At 37.2% G+C, this 19,015-nt stretch overlaps 1 protein-coding gene across 1 annotated transcript in view; it reads right to left on the bottom strand.

The window, feature by feature from the left end:
- The window catches only part of LOC113483533, a 71,046-nt gene extending 53,392 nt beyond the window's left edge, over nt 1-17,654 (bottom strand). The window contains exons 1-4 of the mRNA XM_026855150.1: nt 17,588-17,654; nt 16,819-16,963; nt 10,799-10,899; nt 3,503-3,673 (exon numbers count right to left, since the gene is read on the bottom strand). Coding sequence (XP_026710951.1) covers nt 3,503-3,537 — 35 coding nt within the window. The 5' untranslated portion in view covers nt 3,538-3,673; nt 10,799-10,899; nt 16,819-16,963; nt 17,588-17,654. The remainder of the gene's footprint in view (nt 1-3,502; nt 3,674-10,798; nt 10,900-16,818; nt 16,964-17,587) is intronic.
- Between the last annotated feature and the right edge of the window lie 1,361 nt (nt 17,655-19,015).

The raw sequence follows: 19,015 nt of genomic DNA, 5'->3' as shown, positions 1-19,015 counted from the left end.
AGGCTTTGCCATCTGTTTAATTTGGTTTGCAAGGTCTGACTCTGCTTGGCTTTCATCAGTTCCTTATGAAGTGACAAGATGTCCCTTTTTCTGCTAAACTGTCTTTCCCCAACCTCCATTCCTTGTCAGACTTTTATTATTTCTTGTATACTGTCTGAGGTTGTAATTTATCTGCTAAGGCATACAGTGTCACATTTAGTCCTCCTGATTTGAGACACATCACCTTGTTGGTGCAGTAATTACCTAGTAGAGAAATAACTTGAGTGAGAAATAACTGGAACTTCCCATGTTTGGCATTCATTGTGTTGGCTAGGCTGGGCAAAAAAGTCTTCCACAAAAATAAAGAATAGACTTTATCATATATTTCAGGGAGTGCCCTGCCTATTTAAGTGCATCCCTGGTGCTCCTTTGCACTTCTCCCTGTACATTCTCTTCTGCCTCTCCTTGTGATACCAAACCATTCAGTTTTACCTGCTATAATTACTTCATAGTTCATTGCAACCTTGCCGCATGTTGCTACCATATTGTGTCTTTCTTTGCTCCTAGCTTTTCACAGAGATTGAAAACCAGCAACCCAGCAAAGCCTGAGTGCCAAAAATGGCAAAGGGCTTGTCAGCAGGCAATGTTGCTGCAGCATTGGCAGCTCTCCCAGTGTGCACCCAAAGCTCTCTTTAGCGAGGGAGATCCAGCTTCGTTGCTGTGGGGAAGCAAGCACAATCACAAGATTATCAGTTATGCCTTTGACTTATCTTTCTCTTGCTCAGGAAATTAATTTTATATCCATATCTATCTGTCTATCTATCTATCTATCTAAAAAAATGTGTATATCTGTGTGTATGTATATACATGCATATGCACAGTTGTCTACAAATTTAAAACACATTTACTGAGATGTATTAGTAAAGAGATTAGCAGATATTACAGTAGAAATGAATCATGATTGCCCTTAGGAAATAGTCTTATCAAATATTAGGAGCCTACTTCATTCTATTACTTGTTTGTTTATGGTTCACATTAGAATTTTGGCTGTAACCATTACATTACCTTGAGTTGTAACAATTTCTAAGTTGAACACTCTTCATGTGTACTCTGTGGCTAAACAGAGCTGCATCTCTAAAGGTTGTCAGTGGATGCCACTTGTCCTTGCAAAGAGCAGTGCATTTAACTGGACAGGCAAAAGCTCAGAACAATCCCAGATGGCAGGAAACATGTAGCAGGCACGTCAGAGAAAGATAACTTCTCATAAAGCCTTCCTAGTCGCATTTGATTTGACATGAGCACTGTAGAGCTCCTTCAGTGAGTCAGATTCACAGAATCACAGAATCATCTAGGTCGGAAAAGACCTTGAAGTCCAACCATTAACCATTAAGATTGCAGAGATGCTTCCTCCAGCGCATTTTTGAATATACCAGAATTGAGTATAACTGCATTATGCGAGTATGAACAAACTTTAGGTGCCTTTGCTTGAATGGAAAAGGCTGTGGAGAACCTATCTATAAGAGGGGCAAGCACAACACTTCAGAGCAGAGTGCGGAAGTGTTTTTGCATGGGGGTTTCTGGTGCCAACCAGAAATAGGAGCTATGGAATCAACAACTAGTAGCTGTGGTAATTAAAACCCATGAAGATTTTGACCTTTGTAATTGTTTTTCCCGTGTTTCTGTTTCTCCCCACAGTGGTGTTATCCCTACTCTTTTAACTGACTCCTGCATGTCTGAATTCAGCATGTGCACCTGCCATTCTTCAGAATTTCCCTTACACAGCTGCTGTTCTGAATGGTTGTGTAAAGTCTCTGTAACTGCTCAAAAGCTGTTCTCTTCCAGCAGTATCTCTAACTCATTGATGATTTCAGGCTGTTTGTGCAGTCAGAACTGTCAGTATAACGTGCATTACATATGTTCAAAGTTAATATAGCCAAATATGAGACAATGAATTTTTGGGGGGGATCCTCCTGAAAGTTCATTTATTTCTCTTAGCATGTTCTGTTTTTAAAAAAAAAAAATATTCTTGGCTTTCAATGTATGTAGACCTTTACTCCGTGTTCTTAAGCTACAGATAAGCTGGTGCACTATAGGTCAAAGGCAGGGATTTCATAATAAAAGTGCAGAATCAGTCATGCTGGCTAGACCAAATTTTCCGTAACTGTTTCCTGGCTTCAGCACTGGTGGTTGATTGTCTGGAGAAAAGCAGACAGTGGCATACATAAAATGATTTTTCCCTTCAGTTTCTTTTCCTGCACTCTGGATATTAATGTCTTATGAACATACTAAGCTCGGTGTTGCCTCCAGGTCATCTTTTTTAAGAACCACTCATGAACCAAAACTACGTAACTCTTACTGATTTTTCAGCCCATCTATACTTTTACCTCCATAGTTTTCTGTAGACGTGAAGTCCACAACTGCCAGCATTTTCTCCATTTTAAACCTAAACCCCTCGTTTGCTGTCTTTGGAGTCTTGCATCTCATACTGTGAGAAATAGTGAATGATGATTCCCTGTTCACATTCTGATATAATTCATAGTTTTTCATAGTTTTCTGTCTTATCTCACTTCTGACATGGCTTTTGCAAGATGTAGAGTCCTAAGCTACTCAAACTCATATGAAAGCAGTTACATTCTTCCCATCTTCCTTGTAAGCCTTTCCCCGTTTTCCTATATCTTTTTGGAGATGGGAAAATCCATACTGAACACAGTATTCATGGCATGGTTTTATAGCAGGTTTATGCAGGAGCACATTAATTTTGATTTCTCTTCTTACTTTTTTTGCTAATATTGCTTAACAATCAATTTGCAATTTTGACCATTACTGATGTTTCCAGAGAATCACACACATTGGCTCCAAGACCTGAACATTTTGCAAGCCATTTTTGTATAAGCCTAAAATTGTTTTTCTCCATAAGTGTTACAATATATTAACAGGCACTAAGGATGGGATTCAGTTCCCCAAACATAGGCATTTAAGGTCACAATCAAGTACAGGCTATGTGTTGAACTTCTGTCACCGTCATGTGGATTTGTCAAGTATCCTCTCAGATGACTCCAGGTGTCTATTTTCAAGGGACTAGAACACACCCTGAATATCCGATACCATCCTGTCCCTCACTTGGCTAAGAAATCTTATTCCAAACCTTCACATCAACCTTAAATAATTTTGTATCATCTGTAAACAGCAGGAACTTCTGAATCATCCACCTCCTTCGTAAAAGTTATTTCTGAATACACAGACTGTACAATTCCTCTGTGCTTCCATCAGCAACCTCTCTCTGTTGAGAAAATAGTTATTTTATTCCTGCCCATTGTCTCCTATTTTTATTCAGTTATTAATCCAAGCCATTTTGTTAGTTCTTAAGATCTTAGTTTCTTAAAGTTCTTTTGAGTTAGGGATCCTTCAAAAAGCTTTTTGATCATACAATCTTATCTGACATTGTTCATTAAGCCCCTACAAAATTGAATTTGTTCTCATAGAAAATGTATTCATACTTAACTAACTTGATAACTTAACTAACTTGATATCAGAGTTAATCATCAGCAATTTCCCCATTGAATTCTATTTAGAGAAATACTATCGGATCCTTATAATTAGATCCTGTTGATTTTCTCCTATTTGTTCCAAAATCTCTTATATTGACTTTTCAGTTCAAAACAGATTCTTACATTCATGTCCTGTAAGAGTGAACCTGGAAGAGTCTCCTGATAACCTTAGTGCTAAATGCTGATTCCGAAGTTCAATTTATCCTTTCTACTGTGACCTGATGTTAATTAAATGTTCCATTTCTACTTTCAAAACTGAGTTCCAGGAAATCCTTTCAGGACTTCCAGCAAACTCTGCTGCACCCCTTGCATTGATTCTGAAGATGAACAGATAATAAACCAGGTTTAACACACTTACTCAATAACACACTCGGGTCACAACCCTCCAGACAGATCGTTCTTCTTTACAAGCCACTACCACTATACCCCTGCTATTGGTACTAAATGTTATTCAGGAAAAATTAAATCAAAACAGATTAGTGGATAACAAGGGAACATTTTTTTTATTGATCGAAAGAATCCTACTCAGTCTTAATATAAGACAGAAGTAGATATTAATTTTCAGTATGTCACCAACATTTGATCCAACCCTCTGTAAAAGATTTTTTTCCTTACTAATATAATTCTATCATTCTTATATTCAGTGCTAGTCATCCACTGTCTGTATCACATATTAAAAACAAACCCACAAGTGTACACATTTCTGCTCTTCAGAAGGATACAAAATGCCTATTTATTATATATCAACCATGTGTATGCAACCGTATACAGAGAGTTTTGTGATAGACATACCATTTACTGAACTGAATGGATATTTAAATCCCGGTTGTCTGAAGAAGGGGGAATTGAGTGTCTAGTGTCTGTCTGTAGTATCTCATCGAAATGAACAATACTGTGCACTTAGAGAAGGAGAAAGAAAATTGCTTGGACAGGTAATATGAATTCCAGACATGTTAGTGATTGCTTTGCTTTGCCATTTCTGGAGTGTCAGGTTTTTGAATCAGCATTATTCACCTCTAATTAACATCAATACCCTGAACCCAAATTTTTCTGTAATTGCTTTTTCATGTATCTTTTCCATATATTCTCACTGTAAGACAGTATGTAGGCTTGAGAGGCCTAAACCATTTATAGTTCAGCAAAGACCTTAAGCTGTGCTTTTCAAGTTTTATTAACAACAAGTTCCAGTTCTGTACTGATTTTCCTGCTGCGCATACAAAAATGCCATGAGCATTTTTGGTGGATATTAACAAATTTCAACAGTACAAAACCAATCCTACATTTTGCAGATAATTAGACCATCTGAAATAATTTTGAAAAGGTGGTTTCTTTTGTGATCTGTGAGTAATTCACTTTCATGGACACATATCCCTTCTTAGAACTGGCTAGGGTAATTTACACATTACAAGGCTTCTAGACATAGTTGGCCACTTATCCAGTGCTAATAAATTGAAAATGTGTGTGCATGATTTAACAGAAAAAGGAAGATGTGAATGTAATGCAGGTAATTGCTGAACTACAGTTCTGCTTCTGACAGCTAAAGAATACATGAATAGAGCTATCTGGAGGACACAAGTTACTTTGCATCAACTTCCAAAATGATGATTTTTCTCTTAACTATTTGAGAACAATGATATGACAATTTTGGGGAAAATGTGTTGTGTCAAAACATCTGATCGCAGGCAAAATTATTCTAGATGTTCAAGTGTGACTCTGCATGTGGGGAGAGGATGCAGGACCACATTCCTCCTCCTTCAGCATCCATATGGGACTTTAGAGAAAAAACAAGCCTTCCTGTAAAAAACAGGATGATTTTGTTGCACAATGTTTCACTTTCAACAAAAGACTGTTTTCTTTTAAAAATCATTTCTGGTATAGCTCATTTCTGCCAGGCTTTTCAAGTCACCATTCACTGGCTAGACTGGTGTGTCATTTCCAATGCCTAACGTTACAAATTGGATCTTCTAGATTTGATTCCTGGTTACTGAGGATGAACTTCTGCAGGTTCATAAAAGACCTTCAGTTTTGAAGAGCTCTCTACTTCAAAGGATAAACCTTCCTTTTCTTTAGCAAGGTCTCATTCCTGCCTCTGCCAGTACCAGGTATTTTGCACGGTTTGCTACAAAGTCTTACGGGGAAAACAAGAAGCCTAAGAATTCTTAACAGAGGTGGAAACTGGGGAGAAAAAAAGGAAGATGGTTGGAAGTGTATAGGAGTGCTGTACCCTGACACATTGGTGATGCAGCAAAATTTCCTCTTTTTTTTAATATGCATTTTTTCTTTCCTTTTACAACCCCTCTATTTTGTTGTTGTTGTTCTTGTACTATTTGATGCTGGTTTTGTCCCATCCCAACCATTTTTTAAACAAAGATGTATGAAAAAAAATAAGCTCAGAATTAAAACTCTTAAGCAGAAAAACAGAGAAAGAAATTGAGATGTGAGGGGCAAATGTCACAATTAAAGTAGTAAAATGTTGTAAATTCCGTAACACTGAAATCAGCTTGAAATTGTGTCACAGCTACTAGCACAGATATTGAGTTGTAATTACTGAAAGACTCAGCAAATACAAGCATTGTGGTTCTTATTAAAACAAGCAACATTAGCACAGTACAGAGAAAGAGAAAAAAAAAATAAACAACAAAAAAAGGAAAGGCAAAATGCATACATATTCTTATCTCTAGTTTTTTTTTTTTTTTTTAAATAAGAAATTTCTTTAAGTATGAGCCCAGGATTCAGTCTCCACTCAAATTATGGAAATTGGGAGAAACGTCCATGAGGTTGGGTCCTGTTACAAAGGTATGAAACAAGTGTAAAGAGTTGGAGACTTAACAGGAGTTTATATAGTCCTATTTAAAGGAAAATATTTATCAGAAGAAACACTTTTTTGTTTATTTGTTTGCTGTCTAAAACCACTCTCGTTAAGAATTGTAGAGCTAAAATTTTCAGTTCATTTTAATTTTTGAGGCACTAGTAGCTGAAACGGTGTACAATTACTTGATACTGAGCTGACAAAGTATTTCAAACATAGCTCAGCCTCTCCTGCCTTCCTTCTTAATTCAGACATTCTGGAAATGGTGTCATTCTTACCACTCCTCCTATTATTTCTGCTCCACATCTCTGGTGGCTTCAGATCTTCCTGCCGCCCATCCAACATGGTCTTTGAATATCCCTCAACAACTCACACCAGCCACTGGCATCAGAATCAGCCCTCAGCAGCCCAGCACTACCTTGGAAAGTGGATGTCATTATTACCATTGATCACCAATGGAGCAGGGGATCTGTGTCAGCTGAAAAGACGCTTAACTCTTCAGTATTGCCTCAGTTCACGGCGGTTCCTTTTCTGTCTCCTGATATTTTATTACAGCAGAATCATTTTAATTGGCACATGCTGGTGGAAACAAAACTGCATCTGTTGAGGGCCAGATTCTAGCACTCCTGCTCAGGTGGTACAAGTCCCTTGTTCTGGAGGGTGTCCATTGAAATCAAGGGATCTGCCCAATTGTTAGAGGTTCATAGGAACACATTGTTCTGATAGGTATTCACTTTTATTCCATAATATGCTTTAAAAATACACACAGTACAAACCATTAAAAAAACTCCTATTAAAGTAAGTTTTGCCATAATAGAGAAGGGAAGCAGCAGGAAGGGAACAAAGGGCTACCCAGCACGACACTTATGCTAGCAAACACCAATTCACACCTGTTAACTACTGTGAATAAAATCTTTGGAATCAGTTCCTCAAAAAAGTCAAAGAAAGAAAGAAAAACTGTTCACCATGAAAGAAAATGGGAACCTCAGGTGTGCTGCTGAAAGCTTACAGAGTCAGATCAGCATTTATAATCAGTCACTTCTGAGACTACCTGAAGGAATGGAAGGAGAGGACTTGGCAGGTATACAAAGTATACACAAGCACAGAAGAATTGGTCCTTGTAATTTTGAAGTGAAATGGAGGATAACCCCACCAGGTCCCAGCAAAGATACAATGTTCTGAACTAAAAGTTCAGCCAGAGCTTTGGTCCTGGGAGATAATTATAAGGCTGCATGACCTAACTGACCCAACTTAATGAAATGAGTATGGCTGAACTGAGGACAAAAGAAAAATATACAGTGAGCATCAAAATAGGGTTCCTGATCTGTCACTGCTATTCAGATTCTTGCAAAAAGAGATGTGTCATTGTCAAAGGCTTTTCCATTAATAGATGTCAGCCTTCTCGGCTATAGGCAACCAAGCAGAGTATAGAAACAGAAGTGGACAAATTCTTATCTTATATTTATATCCACAGACATGACGACAGCTGCCTGAAAACTGTCACTAAAGACTGAAGTGTTTGTATTCAGGACATCTGCTCAAGATGAGTGTTTAATCGTTATTGTTACTTATCAGTCTAAAGCCCAATTACACATCCTTACCTTTGTGAGGATTGTGCACTTGGGCAATATTTCATCAACATGAGTAAGCATTACAAATCCATCCCCTCATTATTAATAATAATATTTCATTATTTGGAACAGAATGACCCTGCAGAGAGACCTAAGATTATTGGAGAACCTAGGGATTTATATCTTACACATGTTAAATCTGCTTTACATTTGCCCTGGTCCCAGAGTAAGCTTAAACTAGAAAAATCCAGCTGGAGGAAGTTGGGCTTGGTGAATTTTCTAGTGGTATGGGGCTGCCTTCCCAATCACGTAGCAAGAGCACACCACTGAGAAAGGACGATATGGTTTGCATATCCACAACCCAGCAATAACTCTTGGCTCCCCACACAGCCCAAAGGGCCTGTTCACAGATGACACAGCATAAATCCTGAGGTTATATCCCATTTTCCTTTATTTACACATACTAGTAATAGTATGTAACTACTAGTAACTTTACATACACATACTCATAGTCTTAAACAAGGGATGCTTTAGCAGGCAAGAGCAAGGTACAGTACTTAATGTGCAAATTCAGTTCAGCAGAACTCCAACTAAAGCGTGTCAGCCTCAAGGGCTTTTCTCTCAAACAGTGCTCCTAAGTTCTCCACAGAAGGAAACTTGCTGAACTACATCTTTCTGAACTTTAAAGAAAAAAGTCCTGATTCTAAACTGAACGAAGGAGGAAATGAATGAGTAACTTCACTGAAGGCAAGGAGAGGCCCTGGACAATTGGTAGAAGAACTATAAGGAATCCAGACAACACAGTCATGACGGGAAAATGTTCCTTCTTTTTTTTAAAAAAAAATCTCTTTTGTTGTAAGAACATTATCCATCTCAGTGACTTTATTCTCAGCAGCAAACCTTAGACTGATCTTTGAGGACTCTCTTAAATAATCTCTGGTATGGATATATAAATGAGAACAATCAAACCTAAGGTTTATTTTTTAATATGTTTCTGAGCTATCTTTTTATTCTCAGCCCCCCCCCTTCACCCTTTTCCCAAGTCACTTCTATTCCCATCTTTTTCTCCCTCGTTGATTCCCTCACAGCGGGCAGAGAGGCACCACTTCCAGGCAACTCCTGCTGTGTGTCAGTTGTTCTCCTGTATTTTTTTTCTCCTTTGCATGGCTCAGCCTCCCCAGACCTAAAAGAACATTTACTCCTGCCACAGCTACTTTTGCCTTAATTTCCATGCTTCTGCATCCTTTAGTGGTTGGCCACAGTGAAAGATCATTTGGTTGGGGGCCGATCCGCTGCCTTTTCTCAATAATTAGACTCAGTCCTGGGATTTGACTGGTGTTCTGTGTTTTAAGATTCCTTCCTTTCTTCCCTGGGGATTAACGAACCTTTTCAGATTGCTTCATGTGGTATAACATCATGAGGTCCCTTAGTTTTGCCAAAAAAATATCCAGAAGAATTAGTATTTAGCTGTTAAATATCTGCCAGTTTTCTTATTACTTCTTTGAAACTACAAGCATCTGGGAAATTCTGCTGTTCCCATTCTGGTACAGCAGACCCTTGATGGACTGACTCACGTAATCTCACAAATTTGGATTCATACTTATGTTCAAATTGGAAACTCGTGAGAGCTCTTGGCTCTGGTAAATAAGCCCAAAAATCTGTGGAAAACTCCTGGTCTTTTTAGAACTTCAGTTGTTACTACACACTTTTGCAGATAACTTGAGGGACTGCAGGCGAGGAAGGAATGAAATTCAGTGGTTACTTATCAGGTATGAGACTGTTGTTGTTTACTGGATACTCCAGACTAGTAGACTAGTCATGTACTAGTTTTGGGTCAGTTCCTTTAAGCCAACATAATTTTAAATCTCTGCTTCATTCAGTTTCAAATTGTTCCTGTTTACACCCACATGCTGTACAAATTTTTGCTGAGGAAGAATGAAACTTATTTTTGAGACAGTGGTGAGATAGGAGAGGAGTAGAAGAAGTCCCATTCTGAATAGGGATGAAAGGAATATTAGTCACACATCTGTGACTCGATCATGCAGCAGAGGAACCATGCCAGTATTGGTGGTGGAAACTGGACAGAGTTTCCGCAGGCTCTACTTAGATGGAGTGCCTAGACTGGGTTTCCTAAGACACTGGCCTGTCACTAGTGCAATGCATCTACAACACCGAACTGAACCGTTGTCTTTGACCTTGATGTAATCAGGATTTTGTTTTTGAGGTGAGATTTATCAATATCGTCTGGCTTCTTTCATTTAGCAGGTTAAAATGCCTCCTAACACACACGGAGATATTTTTCTTTTTCCCCCAGTCCCTTCACATGACTGCTTAATTATGTCCTTAGTTAACAGTTTTCTTGAGTACTTATAAGTATCATAAGCTGTTTCTAGGTAGACCACTCTTTCTTTGGTCTTCACAACACTTTCACAGGTGTTAACATTTTTTCTCAGGAAATATTAAAAAACTAGTTGCTGAGATTGTATAAAATAAATGAGTCGGGACAACTAAGCTAAAGCAATTTAAGAAAGAATGTAAAAAATTACCTTCAAGAGCACTTTCAAAAAAATTCCTTTCCTGACTAGATGTTTAAATAAACTGCCAGTATTTCCCTTCTGTACTAGAAGATTAAAAAGGCAAATATAACCATAGTAAACTTCAATAGTATACACAGTAAAGCTGAATATCCTGCATTGTCATCACAATATTAATGTTATCTTGTGTTATTAATTTAAAATAGTCTAAGAGAATTATCATTACATATTTACTAGCAGATTACTCAAATGATTTATAATCTCAGAGATCCCTGTAGTACTGCTGAAAATTTTTCCATTTGTTTTACTGGGCAAAACAGCATAAAATGACACAAAGTGCTTCTCTTGTTTACTTACACTTCTCTCAAGGTTGTGTAATCTTTTCATTCTGCCACCAGATAGATCTCCTTTCCTTTTGTCCTTAGGACTCCTCTACACAATTTCTTGAATATGCTTGTCTGAACAAGGAAAAGGGAAAAAGCATCAATATCATTAGTTCAGATTTTGAAAATACCTTACACTTGCAAATCTTTTTCACATTAAAAACTCCATTGCTTTGGGGAAAATTCTTTTTCTGTAATGTCTCAAAAATAAGAACTTCCAGGCTCAAGACCTAAAGACAAGACACTCTCTCACAGTGCAAAGATACTGCTGAAAGTTTTTATCAGGACTGGAAACGGAATTGGCAAATTGATTTAAATTAGTCAGGCCTGGCTACATATTGGGGAGTCTATGCTTGCATATCCATTTTTTTTACGCCATTGCTTCTTTTGGATTCTTAGATAAAAGAGTATAAAGTGGGCATTCTCCACTTGATGCAATTTCACTATACAGTGATTCCCATCAATGTATAATTAAAAGTGGATTTCCTTTTCCCTGTTTGGCTGAGGTGGGGGAGGGTCTGCATAAACCTGGTTGATGTGAAGTGAACAAAGAGAACTTTCATGAGTTCTCCTGCAAACAGTCTATCAGTTACAATTCCTAGTGTTCACACTGCTGCACTGTTCAAAAGGAGCTCTAAAAAAAAAGTCAAGCAGGGGGTCCAAGAAAAATTCAACCCGCATGCCAACTAAGGGAAAGAAAGAGAAGGCAGGAAAAAAAAACCTAGCTTTTGTTGTAAAAAGAACTAATGAAGCTGCTCTTAGAACTGTCCATGGTGACACAACAAGCCTGTGCACCCACACACATTGTGAGAATGCCAGTCACCCACGGTAATGAGAAAAGGAAACACTGTGGGCAAAGGAAATATATGAATACATTGCTTTTATGGTTTAACTGTAGGGAATCGCAACGCTGGCCCACAATATCTTGTGCCAACTGCCAAAAGTGGTAAAGTAATACATAAGGTTGTCTACTTAAATTTTTCTTACAGACAAGATGGACTGGTGGGGGGTAAAATCCCATTATCATTATAAATTGCTAATTAAATAATTATCAATTAGATGGGCAGACAGAACTCATTCCAATGAATTCCTTGGAGGGCTTTCAGTAAAGAAAAACAGTAATTTTGATTATTTTTTTTATCCATACTTCCTGCCTAGGGGCTCTAAATAGAGATGATATATGGTGTATCCCATGTTAGACTTTCACACAGTATATCCCATGTTAGAGCTCAGGGACAAACATTGAACTTTGGAGCATATATAGATCTTTTTTCAGTTTTTCAGATAAATGGCCCTAATTTCACGATATTAATTAGAAACCCAGGGTTATTTCCTAAGGAATAAAAAGAATACTTTCCAGACTTTTATGTGGCTTTGAGAAATCATTTTTTTCCACGTAACTGATAATATTTTCTAATATGTCATTGCATTTTCTTTTACGTTCTTTTCATAATCCAGAATTTTATTTGAAATAAATTCTTAAAATATGTAATATAGATAAATATATAGATGTTAGGCATGACTGAACACAGTACTAGGAGTACTTTTAATGAACTTTGCTTTATTCATTAACACAAAACCCAAAGCAAATTTAAACTCTATGCCAGTAGGTTTTAGCTGTCAAGTTTTCAGATCAGACCCTTGAGCAAAAATACCATTGTCGTAGTGTTGAGCTACAGAAATGATCCTGTCCCTTCCTGTACCCCCTACTTGTGTGAGTAAACTTTCCTGAGGAGAGCTGTCCCACTGGCTTTAGTAAAATTTACTCACCAGTCATTACTCACATGTGCACAGAGTGGTTGTACCCACATTTTTCTTGTCCTAAATGAATTTTCCATGACAATTAAAAGCTATAATGATGCACAACTGCTATTTAAAGCCACAGTTGTCTGTGACAAGGAGTATTTTCTAGGAACAGAAGTTTTGCTGACTGAAGAGTCACAGTAATGTTTGGGACGTAGTTTTGATTGCCGGCAAACACCAACAAAAAAGTAAGGAACGGAAATGGTAACATGAAAGATGGACTTTTAATTCCAAAGCCAGGAACATTTAAATATGAATGGAGCTTGCTGAAGTCCTCTATCCTTTGTCAGGAAATATGAAGCTCTGGAACTCCTTTTGTTGCCTTCTTTGTTAACTGTATGAGGCTGAAAGGAGCTAGATGGCTTGTTTCATTTTCAAGCCCCATCACAATGAGGCTCTCAAAAATAAATGCTGATAAATACATGAAAATGCTGAAGGGTTCATAAAGGAGAGAAAACTTTCTTTATCAGAAATGTCTGTCACTGGATGACTTACCAGGGACAATCATTATTAAAAAGCAAGTAGCAAGTTAGAGTTTTAAGGTTTAGAAATGGGAACTGAGTTACAGTATAAAATTAAAATATCATTATAGGAAGATATCTGAGAACAAAATCAAGTGATATAAAGTACCTTTAGCAATATGCACATCTTTTCTTTCCTATTTTGCTATTTTTCAGTTAGTTTCTGGGAGATCACAGAATCCCAGGGGAAGGTCCTCATGGTGATGTTCTCTAATGTGATTTACTTTGAGGAATACTTAATGGAGAAAGGTCCCTACTACATTTTGTTAGTGAGTTTTTGTTCATGGTTCAGGATTGATCCACTTGAGTCTTTCAGCAGGGAGTAGTTTTCCAGTGCGGCACAGCATGACTCCAAATCAATAAGGTTAATAGATGTGGTGGCCACACAGTCAGAGGTGATGTGCCTGGCATTTTCTGTGCCAATGAAGAAAATTTCTGATGACGAGATGTCATTTTTGTGCCGGCAGTAATGTCACCCTGATTACCTAGAGCACATAGCCAGTTAGTAAGTTAGCAAGACTGTAAATGGCCCATTAATCTGAATTATCTTTACAGGAACTGTTTCAAAAATTTTGCTCACACCCAAATTACTCGCCTCTCTGTGATTCTTGAAATGCCAACAGTACACTTGCTATAGAAAAATAGCATTGCTGTGTAAAAGTGACTAAATGGGAATAGCCAGCCTGGAACTTCAATGTATATTTTTAAACTCTCAACAACACACTATAAAACATGCAAAATGTCAGTATTAAAAAAAAAAAAAAAAAAAAAAAAAAAAAAAAAAAAAAAAAAAGTTGCAAGTTGTTTTAAAAAAGAAACACATAAGCAGAAGGAAAAAAATACAATGCAAAATACCACTGGAAAAGAGGTAATAACGTTAATGTCAAATCTGCTGATGTAATGAGAATGTGAATGTGTTGGTCTTCCTGCAGTTCTAATTTTCTCCGGCTTTTTAAAATATGCAAACTCTTAACAGTGACTCCCAGAGCATTAATGGGTACACATTCCCAGATGGCCTGCATTGTGAACAAAGTGTTGGACTGGACTGGAAAGAGAAATCTGCTTAATATTCCAATATCTAAATGTCAGGAAGGTGTAATTCAGAGTGCCACTGAAAGATGAGCTGAACAGAATACAATTTATGGTGACTTTAGTTAACAAATGGCATTAAGGGAAAGATTTCCATAATTAAATCATTAACTAATATGAAATATTGATTTCCTCTCTGATATTACTGTATTACCACTTGTCAGAGCTGCAGATACCCAAAGAGCACTCAGTGTAGTCCCTACCACAGGAATTTGCATTATGATAATACTGTTGAGCACTATCAAGTATAGAAAACAGAACAAGGTATCATGTGTACTAAACCATTCCTGCCCCAAAGAATTCACAGATAAAATTTTAAAGAAAATAATAGGATGGCTGCAAGGGAAGTCTGTCCAAACAGACTGGATCAAGTGATGATTTTTATTAGGAAGCTCATTCCACACTGGCTTCTTTCCACTCTCTACTGCTTGCTATGAACTGGAGCTTTTCCTAGCCACCTTTACAGTGCTTCTAGATAGCTGCTTATCTGAAAAGCTAAATTCTATTGCAATTTACATCAAGAACTCTCCTTTTCTAACGGCAAGAGATTGAATTTTTTTTGGTTGCTCTTTATATGTTAGTGTTGTCCAAGAGAAGTTGAGTACACACCATGGAAGCAATAAATGATGAATTTACTCATAGGTCAGTATGCTCATTAAACATGTTAAATAGTGAAACATATTAAGTTAACGTGAAATCGCAGAAGGACTGGAAGAGGCAAGATTTAAAAAAAAAAAAAAAAATTACACTGAAAAGATCCTCCTTAATTGAGTTATAATCAGTTAGTATTGATCGTTAGTCCCTTCTTTTATTAGCATGATGAAGATGATGATAATGATGACAGTGATGCAATGTGCAGCATTTGGATCATAAAGAAAAGATGAAAAATTGTTTAAATATTTGATGATAATTCTGTCTTGAAGGTGACATAGGCTGCACAATATCACATACTATTCTCAAATTCTTGATAGAGCTTGAAAATAATTTGAATAAACAAAATTTCCTTTTTTTGGTATACTTTTCCAGATCTACTTTTAAAGAACTGGTCCACTCTACTAAAATGAAAAGGGGCTATATTTTGGACAAATATTTTTTTTTTAAATGGTTTTTTTTTTACCTCAGTCTTTCAGCAGGAAAGCAGTTCTTTTGCCAGTTAAACATTCAAAAATCATGTCTCATTTGAATAAATTAACATATTTTGTGGCAAAAATTAATTCCAAGGAAGGAACAATAAATAGGAAAGCAATTTAAATTGTGTATTTTACAGAGGAGGAGGAAAAAAAAAAAGAAAACCCAACATTGTCATGCGTATGACAGCTCAGCTAATTTGATGGGCTTTGATGTTAATTTAGGGTTTACTTTAATTTCAAAACATATTTTTTCACTTAATAAGGGAAACAAAAGAAACTTTCAACCAGTTTGTTATCTGGGAATGTTTTGGCTTCTCAAATGTGAGAACATGATTGTTTTTATTTCCAGGAGGAGATAATAACACTGAAGCAATAAAAAAGAGTCAAGGCAGCTTGCACAGCACAGGAAGTTCACAGCCAGAGACTTAATTTCCCACACAATGTACTGTGCAATGGGCCCATTAACATAGATGAATAGGCTCTTTAAAGGGTTTTTTTTCCAGATATGCAGCTGCCGCTGAATGGTGCTATGTTAATAAGGTACTCACATGCCTATTCTTCAGGTACTCTGGCATTCTCTACCTAGGTAATCTCCATATAGGAAAAGCTATTAGGGGTTGTATCTCCTACCACACCTTCAATTATTTTAACACCTGCACTGATAATCCAGGCAAGGTAAACTAGTAGGGGGCCGAGGGTCTAAGTCCATCCTCTTCCCCCCCAAAGTCACATCTCGGGAGGAGGGGCTGAGGGAGAGAGGGGAAGAAAAAAAAAGTAAAGTCACTTTTATTACACATCAGTGGGAACATTCTGAAAAAGCTTTCATGCCTAGGAAATTGTTATTTCTTCAAACAACTGACAGCCTGCAGAGGAAACTCTAATGGAAATCCAGCTCATGCATTGTTATGCATGGCCCTCATGTAGATACATGGGGGTGGATTAAGTTAGCTTCCAAAGGGTCTATTGTGTGCAGCATTAATTTGCAGTGCTCTTGATATTTGAGTTTGAAGGTTTTACAACCTTTGTGTTTACTTAGATGCACTATATCCTAGGTTTGTTTATTTCCTTCTACAATCTCTTATTACCCAGTAAATGTAACATTTATCTTTATTAACTTTCAATATGCGGCTGTAAGTCACAGAGAAGGAAATAATTACAGCCTCCTTGAGATATATTCCTTTTAGAAGAGGTGGGTGGGGTTTTTTTGCTTCCTGGTCAGTTCTGATTTATCCATCTGTTAAAACACTGGCCTTCCTTATAAAGCCAGTGGAGTAAAAGTGTAAGAACTGTGTCATTTATTATTTTATTATATGACTATTACATTATAAAGAAATAAGTTATATTTCCCTTGTCATGTATGTACAAATAAGCAAACTAATCAATGGTTCTTCCAAAAGAATCTGGTGCAATTGCCTCTTACTACACAGGGATATAAGAAAAATTGCACATACCACTCTTGATGATAAAAACAATCTTTCCACCATTCCCTCAGAATCCGTTACAAACTTGCTGTAACATACAGTTCCTCTCCCAATGTTAAGATGCAAAATGCAGTAAGACCTTTCCTGTGCTGCCTTAACTTGTATTCTTCTTTTCCTGTAAAGATTCATATGCACTGGTGATAGGCATTTTTGTAAATTCAACTTTCCAGTGAGATTTAAATTCAGAAGATCCTAATGGATTTTTATTTGAACTTGTCAGGGATATCTAGAATGTTAGTTTTTCAACACTGAACTAAGAACTCAAAGTAACTTGTACATTCACAGGAAGCTATGATCCTAATCTGAACTAAAGGGCTCAACTGAATAAAAATAATTTATGCTCAAGTAACTGAAGTTATGTGTGACTTCTTCCCCTCCCCCTTTATATGGAAGTCAGTCAGTTAGACATTTTTGTATTTTAATAACACAAAAGTGTTTCCCGTAGAAAGGACTAATGCCTGACTTACAGTAATTAGGGTCTGAGGAGTATCAGGTGCACAGTTTACTCAAAAATCCCAGCACTAAGGGAAGATCTCTTAAAACTACAGAAAGTTTTGAATTCAGGTTTTGATGCTACATAATGGAAAAGAAATTACCCTCTTTAGGGCTCACTCATTAGGGGCACAACAGCAGAAACAGCTGCCTCTAAGACCTGCTTGCTTGTTAGGTTGGGGGAGTCTATTAGTAACCTGTCTCAGACTGAGTAAGAAGTGGAAACCAAATGACAGGAGCCACTGACCTCAGCTGTTGAAGAAGTGAAGATCTTAATCCAACCTTTTGGGCTCAGGATCTTTTCTAATGTCCTAGGAAATGATAACAGCGGGAATAGAAGGAACTGCATTTCACAGAACTGTTTGAAGTACTGTGGTACTACTGGCATTGTATAAAACAATAGCACAGCTTCCTCTGGAACATGATAAAAAGTATGTGAAACAGCCTCTGGTTTAGAGAATATAGATCTAGTGCTTCTGTTCTCCTTGCTTTGTAACACAAGGACAAGGAGCGATAATAGAGAGATGCAAATTCAAAACCAATAAAAGGAAACCCTTTTTTTCCCCCTCAGTTTGGATATTTAGTCTGCCAATATGCAATACCATGATATTTCACCAAAGTCAGATTAAAGCAAACAGAATAAAAGAGAAATATCCAATGTTTGCATAATACAAGGATCTCCAGCATTACAACAGTTAACTTAAATTACTGGTAAATAAAGAGATACCTGGGTTTGGAAGAGTGTAGTCCTCATTTGCTGTCATAAAATTCTGTGTCTTCAACTGATTACTCAGACCCTGGCTCCTGCCAGAGATATGGTGCTGCAGTATATGGACCACTTCCCTAGTGGTCTGTAAAGCAATTCACACCTTTAATCATTGCTGGGTTGTGTTCAAAGATTTCTTTTTAACCAAAACTACAAGATCTAGGGAGCAGAGGTGGTGGGGTTTTGTTTCGTTTTGTTTCGTTTTTAAATGGTAACTCCAAAGATTTTCCAAAAAAGAGCAAAGAACTGAGTAAACATCATAAAGCCCATTTTGCTCTCATAAGAGCTGGTAAAACTCTTCTGGTCATAGTGTCCATGAAAGACTCCCACTGAAGACCTCCCACAAGTTACCAAAGACTATATTAAGACAAAAAATACTCCTATCCTCCCATCTCCATTCAAAGGGAGAGTGGCGGTCAGGAGTTGCTGCTGCAATCAAGCAGAGACTGCAGGCTCTTCTTTATTACTTTTGCAACTGTGAAAACATTTTTGATCCCTGATCTCATTTCTGGAAGGACAGATATTATTCTGTGGGTCTACTGACAACAAAGTCTTTACAGGCACATGAAACTGCCTCATATCTGTATATTTTTTGAACGTTAACATATACCCTGTGTGTATGTACTTCTCTAGAAGAGTGGCTATTTATTTAATATATGAGGTATGAACTTACTTAACTTACTGCATGTTAATTCTGTGCAGTTTTTTACAACCTCCTCATATTCCACAAGAGGAGTCATATACAAAGAGTACATTATACACCTGAACTGGACTCCTCTATTTTTTGTCTGTGCCTTCATTAAGCAGTCATTCCAAGAAATATGTGATCTGAAATGTGGTGATGAATACTCAGCTTATTAAAGAAGGAGACTGATTTGTCTTTAGTTTCAAAGTGTGCACAGTTGTTTG

The sequence above is a fragment of the Athene cunicularia genome, assembly GCF_003259725.1.
Source record: "Athene cunicularia isolate RWA chromosome 9 unlocalized genomic scaffold, athCun1 chr9_part1, whole genome shotgun sequence".
Lineage (NCBI taxonomy): Eukaryota > Metazoa > Chordata > Aves > Strigiformes > Strigidae > Athene > Athene cunicularia.
The sequence above is the reverse complement of the archived record's forward strand: the minus strand, read 5'-3'. Positions and strand labels throughout refer to the sequence as shown.